The sequence below is a fragment of the Microcaecilia unicolor genome, chromosome 6 (assembly GCF_901765095.1).
Source record: "Microcaecilia unicolor chromosome 6, aMicUni1.1, whole genome shotgun sequence".
NCBI lineage: Eukaryota > Metazoa > Chordata > Amphibia > Gymnophiona > Siphonopidae > Microcaecilia > Microcaecilia unicolor.
The window spans coordinates 73,158,200-73,179,135 of NC_044036.1; the positions used below are offsets into that span (position 1 = coordinate 73,158,200).

Sequence of the window (20,936 nt, forward strand, 5' to 3'; positions counted from 1 at the left end):
CAGCATTCAAATACGCTGTCAGCTGCTGCTGGGTGAAGACTTACTGCAAAACAACTGATGAAGTAAACCGGAAGGGAAAGGGAGAGCCACCGTCGGCCTGGGAGAGATGCTGGTCAGGAGAGAATGAGTAAGAATGGGTGAAAGGCATGCACAGGGAGAGAAAGAACAGGTGCATGAAGGCATAAGCACATATGAGAAAGAATAGGTGAAGGCCCCACCCCCAAAGCTACAGTACCTGTTCAATGGTTGGTGGGGTAGCTGAAGCCCCACCAGCTGACAACATCCGCTGCCTGAGTCCCCCCCTTCCTCCTTGTATTGCCTCAGGAGCAAGGAAGTCAGCGGGGTGCCTCCAGCCACCAACGCTTCCACTCCCCAAGCATGCTCAGTTTCTGCATGAATTGAGCATGCTCGGGGAGTGCCAGTATCGGCGGTTGGAGGCATCCCACTGACTTCCTCGCTGCTCAGCCAGCACAAGGAGGAAGGGGGACACTTTGGCAGTGGATTTCTTCAACTAGCTTCAGCTTACCTTTGCTGGTGGGTATGCTATCTAGTGGGGGTGGGGGGAAGGAAATGTGGTCCCTACCATCACTGTGCCTCCCCATGAACAGCTGGCTATGGTCCAACTTCAACTGTGAGATAAAAATGTGGAGGAGTGGCCTAGTGGTTAGGGTGGTGGACTTTGGTCCTGGGGAACTGAGTTCAATTCCCACCTCAGGCACAGGCAGCTCCTTGTGACTCTGGGCAAGTCACTTAACCCTCCATTGCCCCATGTAAGCCGCACTGAGCCTGCCATGAGTGGGAAAGCGCAGGGTACAAATGTAACAAAAAAAACAAAAAAAAAAAAATTGCACACGTAATCAAGATTACAAATTTTAATCAGAATGCAGTCCTAATAAGTAGTAGTAAATTGCACAAACAGGTGCCGCAATGGTACGGCATAAGTGCAAAGTCTATACTGGCAATTTCATAGAATACGGGTGTAAGTCCTAAATTATGCACGAGCTCAATGGCTGGGGTAAATGCTTGCACCTAACCACTGTATTCTAACCACCCATGTGTGTAAGTACTAAACACACACACCAAAAACTCACCCATGCCCCTCCCGGGTCCACATCGCCTTCTTTAATCCCTTGCTTGAAAAACAGATTGTTCTTTGTTCTTTTTTTAAGCAGACATACTTCATGATTGTGTTTGTCTGTCTTGGCTTCAGAACCCAAACAATGTATACAGAAACAAACCAAGTGGGAAGAGATAATAGTGTGAGACACATGAAGCCTTCCAGCCAAGGACCCATCTCTTCTTACCACCTCCTAACTGAAAGAAAAGTACAGAGGCTGCTTCTATTTATTCTTGTTTAAAGAAACGCGTGTTTTTTCTTTAAACAATAAAAAAAAAAAAGTTTCCCTGTGTTTTAACCAACACATGGTAATTTACAATAATGCTATTATACATTTTTCCAGGCCTTTTTCATACTGATTTATGACAGCTTGAGCCATTTTTCATACTGAAGTCATCTATTCTTGTAGCATTTCACACTGTCAAAATAGCAGTAGAAGACCAGTGGTTTAGGTTTTTATTTTTAAATGGTAAATTGACCTTTCTCGTTTTTCATTTACTGAGATGCTGCTCATCTGTGATTTGAGAGAGGATGAGAAACTAAGCCCCATTCATCATTATTAGAACATGGTACTTCCTCACAGGGCTATGGAGTAAGTACACCAAATCTTCGACTCCCAACTCCTACTAATATTAGGCTTTAAATTTGTTGTTCTGGATCTGAAATACTAGTAAATATAACTTTAGAGTCAGGGTAAAGTGTAAAATAAGTTTACCATCTATCATATATTTATTTTTAAATTTTGAAGCTGGCATTGGAGTCTGTACATTTTTATCAACTCTGACTCTCTAATAGAAGGCTGTGTCATAATCTACCACTTGGATATACATGTAAAGTATGACCTCAGTCACCTACACAGAGGCTACTTTCACAATTGTAACAGTTGAAAAGAAATAGCGAGAATGTAAAAACAGACATGAAAATGAAGAATTAGACTAAAAGACTGGTATAACTGAGTCCAGAAACAGCCCTATGGACCTCAAATAATATACATCCAAATATCAAGCAGACATTTAGCCTCTTTTATATTCCCTTCCCCCCCCCCCCACCCCCTCTGGGTACAATATTAACAATGAAAACTTGGGTTCTTGGTAAACAGAAAATTCATAACACTTGTTACAATGCAGTGTGCTGGATTAAGACCCATCAGCCTTCTCCTACCAGAAGCCTTGTGGGAGAGTTTGCACTAGTTCATAAGCAACACTGAAGTACACGACTTCTAAAAAGCTAAACTGACTGTGCCATCTGGGATATGGGTCAAAAATAAAACAGAAAATGAAGCCAGAACACCTCCTCCCACCCAAACCATCAGCTACGGAGTAGAATACAAGTTAGCAGTGAAATCTGTCAGGCAAGCTTTGTTCCTCTGCACTGGGCTCTGGCATTAAAGCACTGTCCCCAAGATAGGCACTGCCAAGCTCCTCCATAAATATGTTTGTTTCAAAGTCACAAGTAAAAGCAAACCTAACAACCTAGAAGCTTTAGGACTGGGCACACGTGTCAAGCAAAACCAATAAAGATGGGCATGGTACAGTTCCACTGGTTGTTGGAAGCTGAGCTTATGCGCAGTTATAAAAAAAAAAAAAAAAAAAGTCAGATACTTGATAGGGACTGCTCCAACAAAGGCAAATTGGAGAGATAAGCAGCAGTCACTCTCTTCTGGCTTCCCTTTGCCTCCATAGGTAGGGTTCTGACCATGGAGTGGTTATTAAGGCCTGCTTTTCCTCTTATCTTCAAAAAGACTCCTCAGCATGTAAACTTGGACTGCAGACACAAGCACCATTACTGCCAAGTTAACTATAGACCAGAAATTCACTCTCTCATAGTTGATCTCTTGTATATTTCGATCGCGTGCTTCAAAAGCTTTCAACAGGGTCTGGATCTGGACACTTTTGCTCAGCCTGGCCTTAACACTGTTCACAGATTCCTGGGAGAGAAATAAAAAAAAAAAAAAAGAATTTAGGGAATCTGGGATACTAAGAAGAATAAGTCAAGAGATAAAAAGATTTCTTTGAATACATAAAATATTTCCACTCAGTTTATGTGGTGAACAAGGCAGTCCATCCCGCGCCAGTTTTAGACATGCAGGGTCCCAGGGTCTAATGCCTGAAGGCTATGCCTTCTTCATCCAGAGGCAGGCTTAGGGCCTCCTATGGGATGGGATCCATGGCAACTGCCCTATTGGCCCTCCTTTAACAACAGCCCGGAGTCCATCTTAGACAGGAAAACAGACTTGATTGTTAATGAGCCAGATAAAAAGGAGAATTTGGCAGGAAATCCATCAATGAAAACCTTACCAGAATGTCCTCCAGCTTTATATCCAACAGATCTGTACCTATAAGGTACTTTCTCCAGTCTTCTTCCTCCTGCCCATCTTCCCCCAGATGATCTAGGATCAACTCAAAGAAAATCACCTTCTCCGAAATGGTGCTGAATGTATTATCAAAGCAGAACATATAATCCCCATCTTCTGTTTCCAACCTGTGAAGATAAACTTGAAAAACTATTCCATCTAATAGCTGTTTTACAAGAGGAAACAGTGTAACAAACTATTCACAGCACGTGTTCATACTTAAGGGACAATGCCTGCTACGTCCAGCACCAGCATGAAAATAAGATCATACAGCTAGTTCGATATTCTGAACCAAAAGTAAAGGTAATTATCTAAAAATGAGTATTGGCAGGGCTAGTTTAGCTATCAGAAAACAGAATTTAAATTTTGAAGAAACTGCTTAATCATAAAGGCCAACAGGCTGTAACACTTAGTACTGTCAGGTGCCCAGGTTACAAAAAAAGCTTTATGATTAGGAAGCATTTGCACTTGACTTTGGTATCTGCTAAGGAAGTTTGGGTGTCCATACCTATAAATATTCAAACTTCAAAATCAAAACATGCTATAAATATTGGAGAAAGTGGACACCCCGGGAGTGGAAAACATGAAAAAGGATCTGAAGAAGCTAGAAGAATGGTCTAAGGTTTGGCAATTAAAATTCAATGCCAAGAAATGCAAAGTGATGCACTTAGGGAATGAATCTGATAGGTACGGACGGGGAGAGGGATCTTGGGGTGATAGTATCTGAGGATTTGAAGGTGACGAAACAGTGTGACAAGGTGGTGGCTGTATCTAGAAGGTTGTTGGGCTGTATAGAGAGAGGTGTGACCAGCAGAAGAAAGGGAGTGTTGATGCCCCTGTATAAGTCGTTGATGAGGCCCCATCTGGAGTACTGTGTTCAGTTTTGGAGGCCGTATCTTGCTAAGGATGTAAAAAGAATCGAAGCGGTGCAAAGAAAAGCTACAAGAATGGTATGGGATTTGCGTTACAAGACGTACGAGGAGAGACTTGCTGACCTGAACATGTATACCTTGGAGGAAAGGAGAAACAGGGGTGATATGATACAGACGTTCAAATATTTGAAAGGTATTAATCCGCAAACGAACCTTTTCCGGAGATACGAAGGCGGTAGAACGAGAGGACATGAAATGAGATTGAAGGGGGGCAGACTCAGGAAAAATGTCAGGAAGTATTTTTCACGGAGAGAGTGGTGGATGCTTGGAATGCCCTCCTCCGGGAGGTGGTGGAGATGAAAACGGTAACGGAATTCAAGCATGCATGGGATAAACATAAAGGAATCCTGTTCTGAAGAAATGGATCCTCAGGAGCTTAGTCGAGATTGGATAACAGAGCCGGTAGTGGGAGGCGGGGCTGGTGGTTGGGAGGCGGGGATAGTGCTGGGCAGACTTGTACGGTCTGTGCCCTGAAAAAGACAGGTACAAATCAAGGTAAGGTATACACAAAAAAGTGGCACATTTCTTGGGCAGACTGGATGGACTGTGCAGGTCTTTTTCTGCCATCATCTACTATGTTACTATGTAACTATGTAAAGTGTCACATACTTATAGAGTGAAGGAGTGGTCTAGTGGTTAGGGTGGTGGACTTTGACCCTGGGGAACTGAGTTTGATTCCCACTTCAGGCACAGCTCCTTGTGACTCTGGGCAAGTCACTTAACCCTCCATTGCCCCAGGTACAAATAAGTACCTGTATATGTAAGTCGCATTGAGCCTGCCATGAGTGGGAAAGTGTGGGGTACAAATGTAACTAAAATAAAATAAAAAAAAATCCTTTAAAAGATAAATTCAGAACAGAAAAAGAATTTTCCCCAAAATGTTACAACTCTATTTTGAGCAACCAAATGAAAGAATATTAATTTCCTAAGCTGTCAAGGTGAATTAGCTATCAACAAACCTACCCCTCCCCCCCAATTTACTAATCCGCGCTAGTGGCTGCCATGCGCTAATACAGACATAGCCCATTCACTCTGAATGGGCTGTGTTGGCACTGCCGCGTGGCCTAGTAAACAGGGAGTCTAGGTAGCTGTATGCAATGCATCAAAAGCAAATTCCACCACCAGGTTGTAGTGGGCATCTTATTTATTTATTGATGCTTATATCCCACAAAATCCAAATGTTAATTAATTATTCAGTTCTATGTGGCTTACAATAATTAAGACTAGAAATGCATACGATATTGTTTTCTTCATACTTGTAACAATAACAATGAGATTTTGAAAAGAGCAAAGATATAACATTTGCTGTTCAGTTCATTATCTAACAATGCAAAATTTGTTAAAAAGGAATGCCTTGAAAAATTTGATAAATATTAGAGATAGTTGGTAATCCTTTTTCTCTCACTAGGGATGGTGTTCCACCATTTTGAACCTGTATGTGAGAAATCTCTGTTTAATATGGATTTACATATGATGTTTTTATAGCTAGGAAAACGTAGTATGAGATAGTTTCTTGATCTAGTTGACATATTGATGGTAGATCAGCTTTATCATGTAATCTGGGCTCATGCCATAGATAATTTTGTAGATTAATGTACATGTTTTAAAGATTATTCTGGCTTTGATTGGTGGCCAGTGTAATTAAGTTAATAATGGGGAAGCCCAATCAAATTTTGAAGCTTTGCATGCGAGTCTAGCAGTGGTATTTAGGATAATTTGAAGTTTTTTTGATGAGGGATCCCTTTATTCCCTTAATAGACTGAGTTGCAGTATTCCAATTGTGAAATGACTAATGTTTGTACAAGGGAACGAAAAGTAGAAAATAGGAAGAAAAATCCAATTCTTTTCAGCTTCCATAAAGTTCTAAAGATTTGGTTACTATGGAATTAACTTGATCTTCACATGATAGGAACTGGTGGATGATGATCCCAAGAATTTTCAAATTATGTTCCAATGGATAGCTTGTCTGATTGATGGTAAAACTGGCCCGATTACGGAAGTTGTTAGGACTAAAAATGATGAGAAATTTAGCTTTCTCCCCATTTAATTTTAGATGGAAGGATGTTGCCCAATTCTCTATGATATCTAAGATTGATTGAATATTGGAGAGGATATCCTGGATTTGAATTTATCTTCAATAAAACCAGCTCATTTTAGTAACTATTTGTAACTATAGGTTTCTTGTACCAGACCAAATTTATTACAATTCAGCTTGTATGATTTATCAATCCTTTACAAAGCTACATCTGCTTTTCTTTATAGTTCATATACACCTCCATATGCTTATTTTCCCTTCTTTAATGATGCCTATAAGACAGACATTACATATTTTTCTGGCCTGTTTACTTTAGAAGGGGAGAAGTGATGAACTGTAGGTGCTGCTACAGAACGTCAAAGAGAGATACCAACATTCCAGTACAGCTCCTAAGCCTGTCACACGGCTGGAGCTAAGGTATTAGGCACTGTATATTATAGAGGCCATGAAAAGGTGCAAACCATACATATTTCTAGTTTTTATTCTAATATTGCTGTTTTGCTTTTCTTGAGCTGGGAGCAGATCTGGAATTGCAACACAGCATTTTTTTCTGGTAACTACCTTTCTAAGGCTGTAGAAATTTGTGGTTTGACACTTGACCTATGCTAACTTGTGATAAGTGCTGCTCAGCAACTAAGAGCCAGAGACTCCTATGACTAAGGACGCCTGCTGTATCCAGATAAACAATCAGAAGGAGAAGTAAATGGGTGTGGGTAAAACTGTAGGCTAAGCAAGCGGGTGGAGAGGGTTAGTATGATGATTGTGCATGCCAAGGACATAGGTCAACCCATATCAAATGAAAACTTATGCTTATATGCATGACAGGCCCTAACTGCCAATATAATAAGGGAATAAATGATAGAATTTGATGGAACATGATTCATAACAGGAAACAGAATATTCTGGAAAGATGCATATTCATTCGGTAAGAAGGGTAATTATAATTAAGATAATGAAGGAAGGAAGAAAAAGTATTTAAGAGGAAACAGAACTGAGGATGGCGAGCCTCAATGTGCCTACACTAGCAGGTGGACATATTGACAGCTCCCAGAAAACTCTGTTTTAATTTGCTACATATTATACTATATTGGGAGTTTATTTGTTACTATTTCAATAATTACTGAGTGGCTTCTTTGACAATTTGAATAAACATTTATTATGTCCAATACTTATTTAGTAGCCAGAGTTTTTCTTGCCTGGAATTCTGCTGGCCACTTTTTAGAGCGGCTTAATAAAAGGACCCCCTAATGTGGTTTAGTAGATAGGTCCATAATTGAATTGCATTTGTAAAGAAAGCCATTTATCAGATGGATAGCAATTTACTTGGGTAAAATGCCCACCCTTTCTCTATATAAAACAATGGGTCCATACGTCTCTAGTTTGGGCAACAGTCAGGGCCTCTTTTCTTTTTATTAATTTTATAAACCATACAAAACCATGATCAACAAAACCGATCCATTGTCCAGCTGAGATAGCTTAATAACCCTGCAAACAGTTCCAATGTTCTAGCTATTGACAATAATTGCTAGCCAGTTAGTAACCCGCATCTACCCTTTCTCCCTGCCCCCCCCCCCTATAATGATGATCTGTATCGTAAATACCTATAAGCTCACTGTGGTAGATGACCAAGTATTATATGTGTCCCATACTTTCTGATGCTGAGCTATTTGTCCTTTGCGCAATGCGGTGAGCTTAGATATCAACTGGATATAGTTCAGTTTTTCCAGCACAGCCGGCAAATCTGGCAGCTGAGGTCTCTTTCAAGCCGCCACCAGTAATAACTTGCCCGCTACATGGCAAATTGATGAACATGCTTTTTAACTTCTGGCGGTCGAAAATGTAGGAGCGAGTAGTCCATTTTCATCTGATACTTTGTAGCAGTCACCTGATACACAAAGTCCACTATACTCTCCCAGTATCAAACTGCATGAACTCAAGACCACCATATATGACACGTCTCCCTCCATCCCGCATTCCCTCCAGCACTGGGCCGAGCCTGATCTGAACATTTTAGCCAAGCGGCTGGGGGTATAGTACCAGTTATACAGAATCTTGTGCCCATTTTCTACCATTGCGCTGGACACAGACACTCTAAGTAAAGACCTGAAAGCCAGAGCCCACTTTGTTGGGTTGTAAGTGTTCCCTAGTGCTGTTTCACATCTGTGTGTGCAGTGTTCTATAGGGGAAGTACGGGCCAATAACGCTTTATATATTCTGGAAATTCCTCCCCTCCCTCCACCCCCCATTAACCCCTGTTCTAATTGTGTTTCTGCTAAAGTAAGCTCCTCCACTGCTCTACGGCGGATAAAATCTTGTGCTTGGTAGTATTGAAAAGCTTGCAGCGGAGAAAGCTCGTGATCCTGACAGAGCGTTTGGAATGAGGGGATCTGGCCTTCCTCACTCATCTGTCCCAGCTCGCGTAAGCACATGTTCTCCCAGTCCCTGTATGCTGTGTCCAGTCTACCTGGTCCAAACTGGGGGGCGAATCTAAGATATGTATGTTTAAAATACGTCCGCTCAGGGAAGAACTGCTCCCTAATCCTACACCATGTTGTGAGTGGCCACTGAATGAGTGAAGGACTCCTCTTAATTAGCTCTCTGAGTGTGTGTATTGGTAACCAAGGTATTGCTCAGAGCGGATATGGTTCTAGCCAACTCTGTTCTATGCAAGTCCAGATTTTCCCTGCATCCTGTAGCCAGATAGCCAAAATTTGCAGATGTGCTGCATAGTAATATTTGTGAAAGGAGGGAACCCCCATACCCCCTCTATCTCTAAACTGGTACATCGTCTCCCTCCTTACCCGCGGCGGTCTTTTCTGCCAAATAAATGAGAATACTCTACCCTGCAGCAGTGGCGTACCAAGGGGGGGGGGCGGTCCGCGTCGTTCGTTTCCATGCTCCCTCTGCCCCGGAACAGGAAGTAACCTTTTCCGGGGCAGAGGGAGCATGGAAACGAACGACGCTGACCGGCGCGCGGCACCTCCCCCCAGCGGCATGCACCCGGGGGGGCGGGGCGCATTGGCGATCCGCCCTGGGTGTCAGCCCCTCTAGGAACGCCACTGCCCTGCAGACCCCGAAAAAAGGCGTCCGGTATAGAAATTGGTAAGGCCATAAATAAATATAACAATTTCAGGAGAACTATCATCTTTATAGCATTAATCCTGCCCACCCAGGATATAGTCAGACCTTCCCACCGCTCCAGGTCCTGAAAAAGATCTCACACTTTGCTAGGGAAATTATTACAAAAAATATCTTCTAAGCGACGTGGTATGTTAACCTCTAGATATCTAATGTATTTACTAGCCCACCTATACGGGAACTGTTCTTTCAGCAACTTTAAGTGATCACTAGATAAGTTCACATCAAGTGCCTCTGACTTATCGAAATTAATTTTGAATCCTGAGACATTCCCATAAGATTGTATTTCTTCCCCGATAATCGGGAAGGCTGTCAAGGGATCTTTTATGATAAGCAAAATGTCATCCGCAAATAGGAGGATTTTGGTTTCTATCCCCCCTCCCCTCAGGCCCCTGATTCCCGGGTTTGCTCTGATTTTAGCTGCCAATGGCTCCATTACCAGAGCAAACAATAATGGGGATAGCGCACATCCCTGCCTAGTGCCTCTATGGAGTGGGAAAGGGCAGGTCAAGGTACCATTAATCCGAACAGCTGCTACTGGAGTCCTATATATGAGATGCAGCCATTCTGCAAACCTCCCCCCTATGCCAACCTTCTCCAGGACCGCGAAAAGAAATGGCCAGCTGACCCGATCGAAGGCCTTCTCTACGTCTAAGGATAATATACACAGGGGGGATTTGGTGATTTGTGCCCCTTGAAGTATATGTAAGGTTCGTCGTATGTTATCAAAAGTCTGGCGATTCTGCACAAAACCAGCCTGGTCCTCATGGACAAGTAAAGGGAGATATTTCTGCAGCCTAATGGCCATAATCTTAGAGAATATTTTATAGTCTACTCCTAGCAGAGAGATGGGCCTATATGAACTGCATAACTGGGGGTCTTTTCCTGGCTTGGGCAAGACCGCGATCGTCGCCAGATTCCATGTCGGCGGCAATCCCGTAGTCTCATCTACAGCATTAAAAACTTTGAGCAACAGGGGGGCTAGCAATTTTCCAAAACTTTTATAGAATTTGTTGGTAAACCTATCGGGTCCCGGGGCTTTATTGGGGGACAAGCCTTGAATCATCTGCTCCACCTCTTCTAATGTAATATGGACCCCTAACGTATGGGCAGAGGCCTCGAGAAGTGTCGGGAGTTCAATGCCCTCGAGATAATTTGTTACCTCATCCTTTCCACACTCAGCCTCTGGCTTATATAGGGTTTTATAATATCCCCTAAAAGCTGATTCTAAAAAGTCAAGGTCTGAGTGCACGGTGCCCCCCGCGTCTCGGAGACCCCTATCATATTTCTGCTAGCCTGCTGTGCTAATTTGTGGGCCAGAAGCCTGCTGGGCTTACTGCCAAACTCAAAGTGCGTTTGTCTTACCCGTTGCAATTTTTCAAGTCTGCTAATTCGAGATCATGCAATTGATTGCGAATCTCGTATGCCCGCTCCCTGAGATTTGAAGGGTTCTGGCCATTTCCCTGATTTAAGAGCGCCTCAACCGTGGCCAAATTGTTGGCGTATCTTGTTCTCTCTGGCACAGCATGCTTTCCACAACCGCGACCGCAATGCTATTAGGTGGCCCCTTATGACTGCCTTAAGTCCCTCCCATACAGTGGTCGGGGACACCTCCCCAGTATCATTAAAGTGGATATAGTCCTTAATGTATTGTTCCACCTGGGAGAGATTAGCTGGATCGGTCAGCAAGGCGTCATCTAGGCGCCAAGTACGCTTCGGTTTATCGGGTCCCGGCCCTTTAAGTTCCAATATCACTGGAGAGTGATCGGACCAAGTGCGTGGAAGAATTTGGTGATCCCCAGCTATACCCAAAAGGGAGGTGTCCCCTAGCCACATATCAATTCGGGATCAGGTCTGATGCACCGCAGAGAAATATGTGTAGATGCACTGTGTAGGATTATCCTTTCTCCAATAATCTACTAGCTGCCAGTGTGCTAGAACGTCATGAAATTTCCTCCTATCCTGCCTGGCATAGTTTTATGTTAGACAATGAATTATCTAGAGCTGGGTTGATTGTAAGATTGAAATCCCCTCCTATTAACAAGGACCCCTCAATGTTTCTAGTAAGGACCTGATCTAACTCTGTAAAAAAATCTCCATGAGATGCATTGGGCCCATAAATGTTTACCACTGTACATACTCGTCCAGCGAGTGCAAAGACAATTAGCAGGTACCTCCCACCCTTGTCCCTTTGCACCTTCTTTATCTCCCATGGTTTACTGCCGCTAAATGCTATGAGCACTCCCTTGCTTTTTGTGCCATCTGTGCTAGAAGCACAATAGATAGAAGGGTACAGCTTGTGTTTGCACAAATGTTCATATCGTGGTTTAAGATGGGTCTCTTGTATCAACCCTATATCTATTCGGAGCCGCTGCAGCTCCCGGAACAGCAATTGCCGTTTCCTAGGCATGTTTAACCCTCTTACATTAAGTAGCATACACTTAATGTCCCCCATTGTCACTTAATGTGTGTAGTGCCCCTCTCTCAGCCCCGCATGTGTTTGGACATCTCCACTTGGCTTATCTTCACCCTGTGACATACAGATCCCCTTCCCACCCATCCCTATCTCCTGTGTGTAGTTCCCCTCCCCCCTCCCTTGCTACCCCTGAAAATTATAGAGCACTCCTGTGTGTACCAGTAAGTGTCTAAAGTGGAAGACGTGAGTCACTGTCCAGCTTCCCACATACCCCGCGGAGAAAACATAACCAAAACTACCTTTTACCCAAGGCTGGAGAGTTGCTGAACGTGTGCATCTCTATAATCAGCAACGACAACAAATAATTTGATAGTCCCAACTGATAAGTCCGTGCTCATTCAGGTGATCCGCGTAGCCGATTGTTGACGCTGAAGCCTCCTCGGACCTTTCCCCGCTCTTTGCCATTTTGGCGGAATGGGGCGCTGAATGGACTTTTTCCCAGGGCCTGCCGCCATTCTGTCTTCTGGTACCGCTGCCTCCGGGTAGATTGCTCGTGCCTCATTTACCGATTTTATCTGATGCTGTTTCCCATAGACCAGGGCAAAAGGATGCTTCCATCTGTATTGGATCTTAAGCATCTTGTGACGGGCTTCAATTCGCCTCTTCTCCTCAAGGTCGCTGCTGCAAGGTCTTGATATATTTCAATAACATATACGTGAACTCCTGAGTCTGACATGCCATTTTCAACACTCGTTCCTTTAGTTTGTAACTGGAGAAACAGGCTATAATGTCCTTGGGCTTATTATTGCGCGCTGGGCCCAACGCCCGATGCGCTCTCTCTAGCTGTATTGTCTCAGGCTCCACCATATCCCCGTTTTCTGATAGCAATTCACTGACCATCTTTTGGATGACTTGCTCACAATCCTGGTAGGTAGGCGTTTCTGGAAGGCCTCGGAATCTTAAGTTATTGCGGCGCCCCCAATTTTCTAAGTCCTCAATTTTGTCCAGCAGCTGTTGTTGCTCTCCTTGCATTTCAGTGATCTGATATCTATTGCTCCCAGAGTTTCGCTGTGAGCTTCTACCTGCGCCTCCGTGTCTTCCAAGCGCGAGCCCAGCTCATGGATCTCCCCCCGCAAATCTGCTCCGAGCGTCGCCACCTCTGCTTGCAGAGCTTTTAGGTCTGCGCTGATATCTTGTAGCCATGTTTGCAGGTTCGGAGGGTCTCACCCCTCAGATTCCGCACCCTTCAACTGTTCCAGCAAGTGTTCTGGGTGGGGGCTTAGATTTCTCCCCGCTTGACAGTTCTTTATTCTTCCGAACCTCCGCCATCTTGTTTTTTGGCGCCGCCACCCCTCCAGGGAACGCAAACCGCGAAAAGGTCTGTTATCGGCCGAGTTGAGCTCATGCGCTGCTGCTGTTCTATCTCCTGAGCTAATGCCAGTCGTTAATTTGGCTCTCCAGCCCTAGTATGCTCCTCTTTAATGCTCGTTTTTGCCGCGGGGCCACAGGAGCTTCGCTCTCAGATGTCCATTCAATTCGGTGACGTCACTTCCTTCCCAGGGCCTCTTTTCTTTAGAATGCAACTGTTCTTTATGTCCCCTAGAAGCTCCTGCCCTAGACAGCCATTTAGTTTGCCTGATGGTTTGAAGAATAATGAAACATTGTACCTAATACACTGAAGGGACACTGCTGCAACTTATACATGTTTTTATTTTTTACTGTACAAAATCTTCAGAGGGCTCCAGAGACTGAAGGAAGAATTTTGCTACCTGAACCACCAGCAGGATCCTAAAGGAACACAACCCCTTCTCCCAGTTGGTTCTTCTGAGGCAGATACAACTGATTAAATAATCACAAGTTCAAGTCTGCCCAGTGCTTTGGACCGACAGTATGTAATGAGAATAAACAACACAACTTTGGCTTCATATGTATACAGCAGCCAATAATTTGTGGTACGGTAATTTTCTGTGAATGAGGTCTCCTGCCCTAATTGTATATGCACTGCTCTTAACAATTTGCTTATAGAAAGCCTATGTGCAATATTTTAGTTACTGGCTCACAATTGCCAGTTGACTTACGTGTGCACACCATCAGATTTCCTTTCTTCATAAATTAAGACTTCACTGTTTGGTGATACCAGATGGAAGTTAATATCCAAACCTGCCCCATCCAAGACCTGCAGGATGATACAAAGGGAGATGGAATGACTAAAGTCAAACGTAATGTGCAAGTTATTGAGAAACTAAAACTGGAAAAAAAAAAAGTTTTTGAGTCCTTAGGAGGCTCAAAATGCAGAGAATACAAGTATTTAAACATGAGGAAAACCTCTTCCTAGGAAATTTATTTCATTTTACAGGCCTGGGTCAATGGGACTACACCAAATATCTATAAGGAAAATGGTGATCATGAAAGGTGAATTCTCTCAGGTTTGTACAACTAGACTAAGGCTAGCCAAGTGATTTCCAAACCTGTCCTGGGAGAGCTACTCCTATCATATGCAGGCAACATCATGCTCCTTCTGCCTCTGATATCTTCTAGCTATGATCCAATCCAGTCTGTAACAACCGGGATGAATGCTATTCAGGTCTGGGCTTCAGCAAACAAACTAAAACTGAATGTGCAAAAGACTAAGATCCTATGGTTCCGCAACCAAGGAGTAGAGGGGCCCCACCTAAAATAATACTACCCAATGACAGAACCTTCACAATCAAATCAGAAGCTAGAGTGCTGGGGGTCTCCTAGACTCCTCCCTATCATTCTCTTTCCATTTCAACCAAATATGGAAGAACATAATGTTTAAAATGAGAACTACGCTTAATCAGGTCTTTCTTTGATCGTAAAGTCTTTGTGCTATTGGTCCAAATGAAGATCCTATCGCATATGGAATACTACAATGTCTTATTTCTTGGCATTAAGACCCAATACCAGAAAAAACTGCAGATCATACAAAAACACAGCAGCAAGACTAATCTTCAAACTGAATAAGATATATGAGTGTTTCATCATATCTTGCCAAACTACATTGGCTACCCATAGCTGAAAGAATTAGGTTTAAAACTGTCTGCCTAGTCTTTCAAAACTGTACAAGGTTAGACCTCTGAATTGCTGATTCACATCTCATCAGTCTGTATCATTCATTCCAACAGACTAAAAGAACAACCATAGTCCCACTGTTCTAAGGGAATCAGATTTCAAAAGATCTTCAGCTCACTCCTTCCCGTATTAGGAATCTCTCTGTGGAACTCATTCCCTCTGACCGTTAGATCAGAGATTAACTACCTCAGCTTCCATAAGAGGTTAAAAACATTCCTCTTTCCAAAGTCTGCTACATAATAACCAGGTGCCTTGCCTGCCTACAGGACAGAGGAAACACTTTACTACTACACTCACACTCTCTAATGTTATATAGCATTGTATTCAACCAACAAGATTGTACTTAACAAATATCCTACCTATAACATTATACCCAACCTTTGACCACTGATGATGTAAACCACACTGAACCCTGATAGGGGATATTGGCGGTGTATATAAGATCTGAATTGAATTCAGAACCCCAGCCAGTCAGTTTTCAGGATATCCACAATGAATATGCATGAGACAGATTTGCATACCAAGGAGGCAGTGTATGCAAATTGCTCATGAATATTCATTGTGGATATCCTGAAAACCTGACTAGCTAGGGTTCTCCCAGGACAGGTTTGGGAATCACTGGGCTAGCTGGTAGCTGCTGTTGTGGCTGAGCTTTGAATATGCACGATTAAGGGACCAATGTTCAAAAGTCCCCCGTTAAAAACTGTATCCGTTTAGATTCACTGTTGAAGTTACCAATCTGATGTTCAAAGGAAATCGCATGCAAATGAGATTCATATAAATTTAGCAAGCAGATTGGTAGGGAAAGTGCCTAATTAATTCATTGGATAATCTTTATGATTTTTAATTCTTGTTAATTCTACTATATTATTGTCTTTAATTGCATTGTACTATCACAAGCTTTGAATGTATATTTAATGTAATGTAATATGAACTTGTCAACTAATTTAATGTTTTATGTAAGCCAAATTGAACCTGAACTTTTGCAAGATAATGTGGGATAGAAATGTCATAAATAAATGTCATTCAATCAATACAAAGGGGCTTCTTCAACTATTTGGCCATACTTGGAGTTCCTGGATCTTCCTGAGATTATGTGCCAAATCAAAAGAGAAGTGAACCCAGTATTTTCAATTATTAACCAGGATACACCATCACTCCTCTTATATAATCCTGTTCTGCAAAATGTTTCACTAGACTATTGATGACTATCTGAAACAAATGAATTTTAGCTACTACTACTTATTATTTCTAAACCGCTACTAGATGTACGCAGCGCTGTACACTTGAACATGAAGAGACAGTCCCTGCTCGACAGAGTTTACAATCTAATTAGGACAGACAGAACAAACAAGAGATAAGGGAATATTAAAGTGAGGATGATAAAATAAGGGATAGGAGTTAAAAGCAGCATCAAAAAGGTGGGATTTTAGCTTAGATTTGAAGACGGCCAGAGATGGAGCTAGCCTATTGATGACTATCTGAAACAAATGAATTTTAGCTCAATAAAAAGTACTACTTATAACTTAAAATAAAACAAAACTTTTACACATTCAAGTTAATGTGAGATAATGCAATACACCGAGACTAGGCGAATCAGGAAGCTTTCACACACAACATTCTTAACATGAAAAAGTCAAAACTACTTTAGTAGCCGATCATTATTAAAGCATGGCAATACCCCAAAACGTTACCGTAGCGTTTACAAAGAACGTTCAGAAAATACCTGATACTCTATCTCCAGGGTGGCATCCTTCCTCATAGGCTGATAAAAGCACTCTTTGCTACCAGCGGGCAATGTAAAAGTGAAGTCACTATCTACAGACTGAGAGAAGGCACAACAGCCATGCAACAGGAGATCTACAAGACACAAAACAGCAAAAGAATCTTTTTAGCCATAACGACCGAGAAGGAAGCTTAAGATCCTCTGATGAGACCAATCATCGAGACCAGCCACCCATTCCACCCCGCCACTACCCGCTCTTAACAATGTGCTTTCCAGGGCACGCACCAAATCTGCTGTGTGAAGTCTAATTGCGGAAGGTCGAACCCCGAACCAATCAGCTGAGTTGACCCCGCAATATCCGGACGGGGACAGGACTAACTGATTGACTGTTTCCTCAGTACTCCCTGGATTATCTAAGAATCAACGTTTATTTACGGAATTTACGACATTAAGCTTGAGCGGTAAGCGAGGTTTTAAATGCCAATTTCTTTCTTTTTTTTTTTTACCATTGGGTAGTTGGGAAATGTAGTTCCGCCAGGTATTCACAAGCTTCACAACCAAGGCGTTAGATTGAGTCTCATTGTGCTCTCAATCTAACCACTGGATCACAGGCGACTACGGAGGTTTAATAGACTAATTCAATCTAACCTCCTTACGTAAATGACTATAATTCCCGAATTGCAAGAACTGTAAAACATGAGGGTCGCACTCGCAGGGCAGGGGGTTAGAAAAAAATATTTATCATAAAGTCACTTTTAAAACGAGTCCGAAGGCACAAAAAGATGAAGTGATTTGGCCATTTTGTGGATAATTTAGTATTCTGTTTATCATTACATCATACTTTCTTTGGATCAGCAGAAGTTTTGGTGTTTTAATTTTGGGTTGGCGTCTGAGAATGTCTGTCCTGCTATGCTCGTTCACTTCATCACAAACATCATGAGTCAACAGAGGTTGAGCACTCATCGAAGCAGACAGTCATAGAACCCTCGATTCCCTTAAGGGGCGGAGTCTGCAAAGCTCCATGTGTCAACGGCTGTGTCGGCTGTTGGCTCACGCTTGGGTGCAGGAAGTAGGTTGCAATGCATGACGGGGCTGTGGTCCCAGGTTTGAGTCTTTGGCGGCGGGTACCAGAGTACAGCGCGGCCGTGCTGCGACTCCGAGGGGAATCGCGAGGCTGTCCCCATATCTGTACCAGTTCAGAGGCCATGACGAAACGGAACAGAGCGAGGTGTGCATAGCAGCGGATGCTGGTGAGAACATGGTGTTACTAGTTAGCGTAGCTGACTGTTCTCTTAAATTCTCTTTTGTTTAGTCCAAGAAACTCCTGCGACTTGACATTTGTGTGTTTGTGCAAGATGGTGAAAACAGTTGAGAGGATTTATGCGTTTGTCTTGTAGGGAACACATCACACTGCCTCCCTCTTCAGCTCCCCTCCCCTTCAAAAGTCTGATTTCATAAGGTTTGCTTCTAAATAAATTGGGGAATCTGTAACCCATTTTAAAGACAGTTTTCTATGCATCCCCTTGAGCAAAATTTGTTATTGTGTTATCGGTCCATGTAAAAAGGCCGTGGTTTTTATTTGCCGTTCGTTGCGAATGTCTGTTCCGTTTGACTTTACTCTGACTCTCTACGTGGAGGAGTGCATGGTGCTCCGCGCTATGACGAAAGTGGGTAGGGAGTGGGGGCTCTGTTTTCCGGTGTCTCCCGGGGACGCTCTGGTTGCTAGGCGACGAACCCCTACATTATGGTTCTCTTTGCGCACCGTCGGTTGGGGGTGGGGCGGGATTGTTCCTGCTTGTCCAGTATCATAATTTCTCACTTACTTCTTTGTTTTTTAAGGTGTTTATTTTTTCTTTTTTTCAGTTCAAATGTATTGCTTGTTTACAAAAATATACAAATAAACAAAAGAAGTCCTAACCAGGATGTCATAAAAAGTTCTATACAATGCAATATCCTTAAATATAGAATGCCATTACAGACGGTTAAAGAAGAACAAAACAGACAGGTTTACCTATCAAGGAGTTAATTCACAGTTGAAGTTTGACAAAATGTGGCTACTTGTTCCCACGTTTTATGAAATACTGGTAAAGAATTGGTACGTTCAGCTAGTATTTTTTCAAAAGCAGCATTGAGCCTGCCATGAGTGGGAAAGCGCGGGGTACAAATGCAACAAAAATAAATAAAATATTTAAAAGTTGTACATACAGTAGCCCACCAAAAGCAAAAACAAAACCAGTTTATGATTTTTCCAATTTGTTATAATAGTAGAGATTGCTACCGCTAATAGTGCATCAAATAATTTATAGTTACACTTAACTCCTGCTTGTTTCAGCCCTGCAGAACGAAAAACTATAACATGGAATGAAGAGGGAGATTCAAATGAAAGCTAGCACAAATTCTGTTCCAAACTGAAGTTTCAAGTACCTATTGTTCTAACATTGTTTTCACTGAGCCTGGTAGCTAGGATTTTCCAGCTATGAGAATATAACGGCCTGCTTGTCTTCAGAGAAAACAAAGTTACTCACCTGTATTCTCCGAAGACAGCAGGCCAAGTATTCTCACATACCCTCCCACCTTCCCTTGGAGTTATCTTTTTTGGCTAATCAGAAGGACTGAAGGACCCACACTCTTGTGTCAGGTGGAAAGGCACCACCAGCACATGTGCGATGGGATGCTACTAGAAAGTTCCTGATCTCGCTAGCCAGCATCTCCATCGGGCTCCGTTGGATGACATCACCCAGCTGTGAAAATTCTTAGCCTGCTGTCCTCTGAGAACACCTGCTACAGGTGAGTAATGTTGCTTTTCTGTTTGGACAATTGGCTGATAATCAGTACATCTCAGGATGAGACAGAAGGATCGGTGGCTACAATTGTCTGGGCACTGGCCTCCTCCAAATTCCACACTATCAAACACAACAAATATGTCCAAACTGGGCTGGGGAGCTTATGTAGATAAGTTTCACAGGGTTCGTGGTCTTGCAGGATAGACCACCAGATAAAATTCCTGGAATTGAGAGCAGTTTGGAATGTTTTAAAAGTTTTCAGATATTGGCAAATAAAATTATATTGGAATGGAAAATAAAAGGAGAATATTTCTAACGCCTTTTTGCTTCATAGTGCGACTGCACCTTAGATACTGTGTGCAAGTCTGGTCACCTCATCTCAAAAAAGATAAAACTGAATTAGAAAAGGTTCAGAAGAAGGGTCCATTTTTTTTCTGTTTCAGGTTGCTTTCCAGAAAAAAAAAAAAGAAAATGTAAAAGGATTAATTGTAACCAAAAATGTTGGTGTCTGCCTGTTGCAATACCTTTGTTTTTCCTTTGTTCTGTTGAAGGCGGCCTATAGCTAGGGAGTCCCATGCTCTGAGAGCTTGCTATCTTTCTTGTCCTTAGAGAAAACCAAGTTACTTACCTGTAGCAGACATTCTCTGTAGACAGCAGGGTACGTCATGATGTACCTACCTACATTCCCAAGGAGTCGTATTTTACTGAAACTGAATACACTGAGCTGGTCCCACGTGACAGTTGCAGGCAGAAGTGCACTCGTGAAGTGAGTCCAAGCTGCTAGTATTTACTAAGCTAGATTACCTTTCTCACATGGGCTCAGTTGATGTAACTCCATGCTATAAGAACTTGTATGCTGCTGTTTCATGAAAAACACGCCCTCTACAGGTAAGTAACTGGTGGTTCATAAGAATGTTAATATTTACTGGGCAATACGTTGGCTTGACTATATACATGACATCTGAATGTCTTTGTGATATCATTAGCTCCTGAGAAAGGAGTTCTCTGTGGTATTAGTTACATCTGACTAAACAGAGGATGATTGTTACATCACCTTCTTTCTCATTCCAGATGACTGTTTAAGTTTCAGACTTAAAAAAGCGTGGTGTAACACACTACACGTGTGGTTGTAGAGAGATCTGTATACTTCTAGTTTTATTTTTTTTACCCTAATGTGTTTAGCACCTGAGAAATAGGTGTTTTTACAGTCAAGAATGTGTTTCTACCCTTTAAACAATTAGTTTTTAATATTTTCTGACATGATTTATTTTTGATAAAATATGATGAGTATTAGTATTATATGAAAAAAGTTCCAGAATTTAACGAAAAGGTAAAATGTATTA

At 42.4% G+C, this 20,936-nt stretch overlaps 2 protein-coding genes across 6 annotated transcripts in view; one reads left to right on the top strand and one right to left on the bottom strand.

Annotated features, from left to right (window-relative positions):
- Positions 1-892: 892 nt before the first annotated feature.
- On the bottom strand, positions 893-20,260 carry TMED5 (transmembrane p24 trafficking protein 5). The gene is made up of 6 exons (XM_030206737.1): positions 20,222-20,260; positions 17,317-17,395; positions 16,811-16,944; positions 14,070-14,167; positions 3,415-3,598; positions 893-3,044 (listed from the first exon to the last, which is right to left on the bottom strand). The coding sequence occupies exons 1-6, from the start codon at positions 20,258-20,260 to the stop codon at positions 2,826-2,828; spliced, it is 753 nt and encodes a 250-aa protein (XP_030062597.1). The 3' UTR covers positions 893-2,825.
- CCDC18 (coiled-coil domain containing 18) overlaps positions 17,105-20,936 on the top strand; it is a 251,047-nt gene continuing 247,215 nt past the window's right edge. For 4 of the 5 annotated variants that reach the window (XM_030205709.1, XM_030205710.1, XM_030205708.1 and 1 more), the window contains exon 1: positions 17,917-18,060. The gene's annotated coding sequence lies outside the window, so the exon portion shown is untranslated. Of the gene's footprint in view, positions 17,272-17,916; positions 18,061-20,936 lie in introns of those variants that run through there. The other variant, XM_030205711.1, reaches the window with a different exon arrangement.

What these genes read in the sequence shown, in the direction of transcription:
- TMED5 (XM_030206737.1), bottom strand. Translation starts at nt 20,260, where the DNA reads ATGACGTACCCTGCTGTCTACAGAGAATGTCTGCTACAG. An exon ending in CATTTCCCAACTACCCAATG is followed by an intron (nt 16,945 to 17,316) that starts GTAAAAAAAAAA and finishes TGTGTCTTGTAG; the next exon opens with ATCTCCTGTTGCATGGCTGT. An exon ending in CCCTGGAGATAGAGTATCAG is followed by an intron (nt 14,168 to 16,810) that starts GTATTTTCTGAA and finishes ATCATCCTGCAG; the next exon opens with GTCTTGGATGGGGCAGGTTT.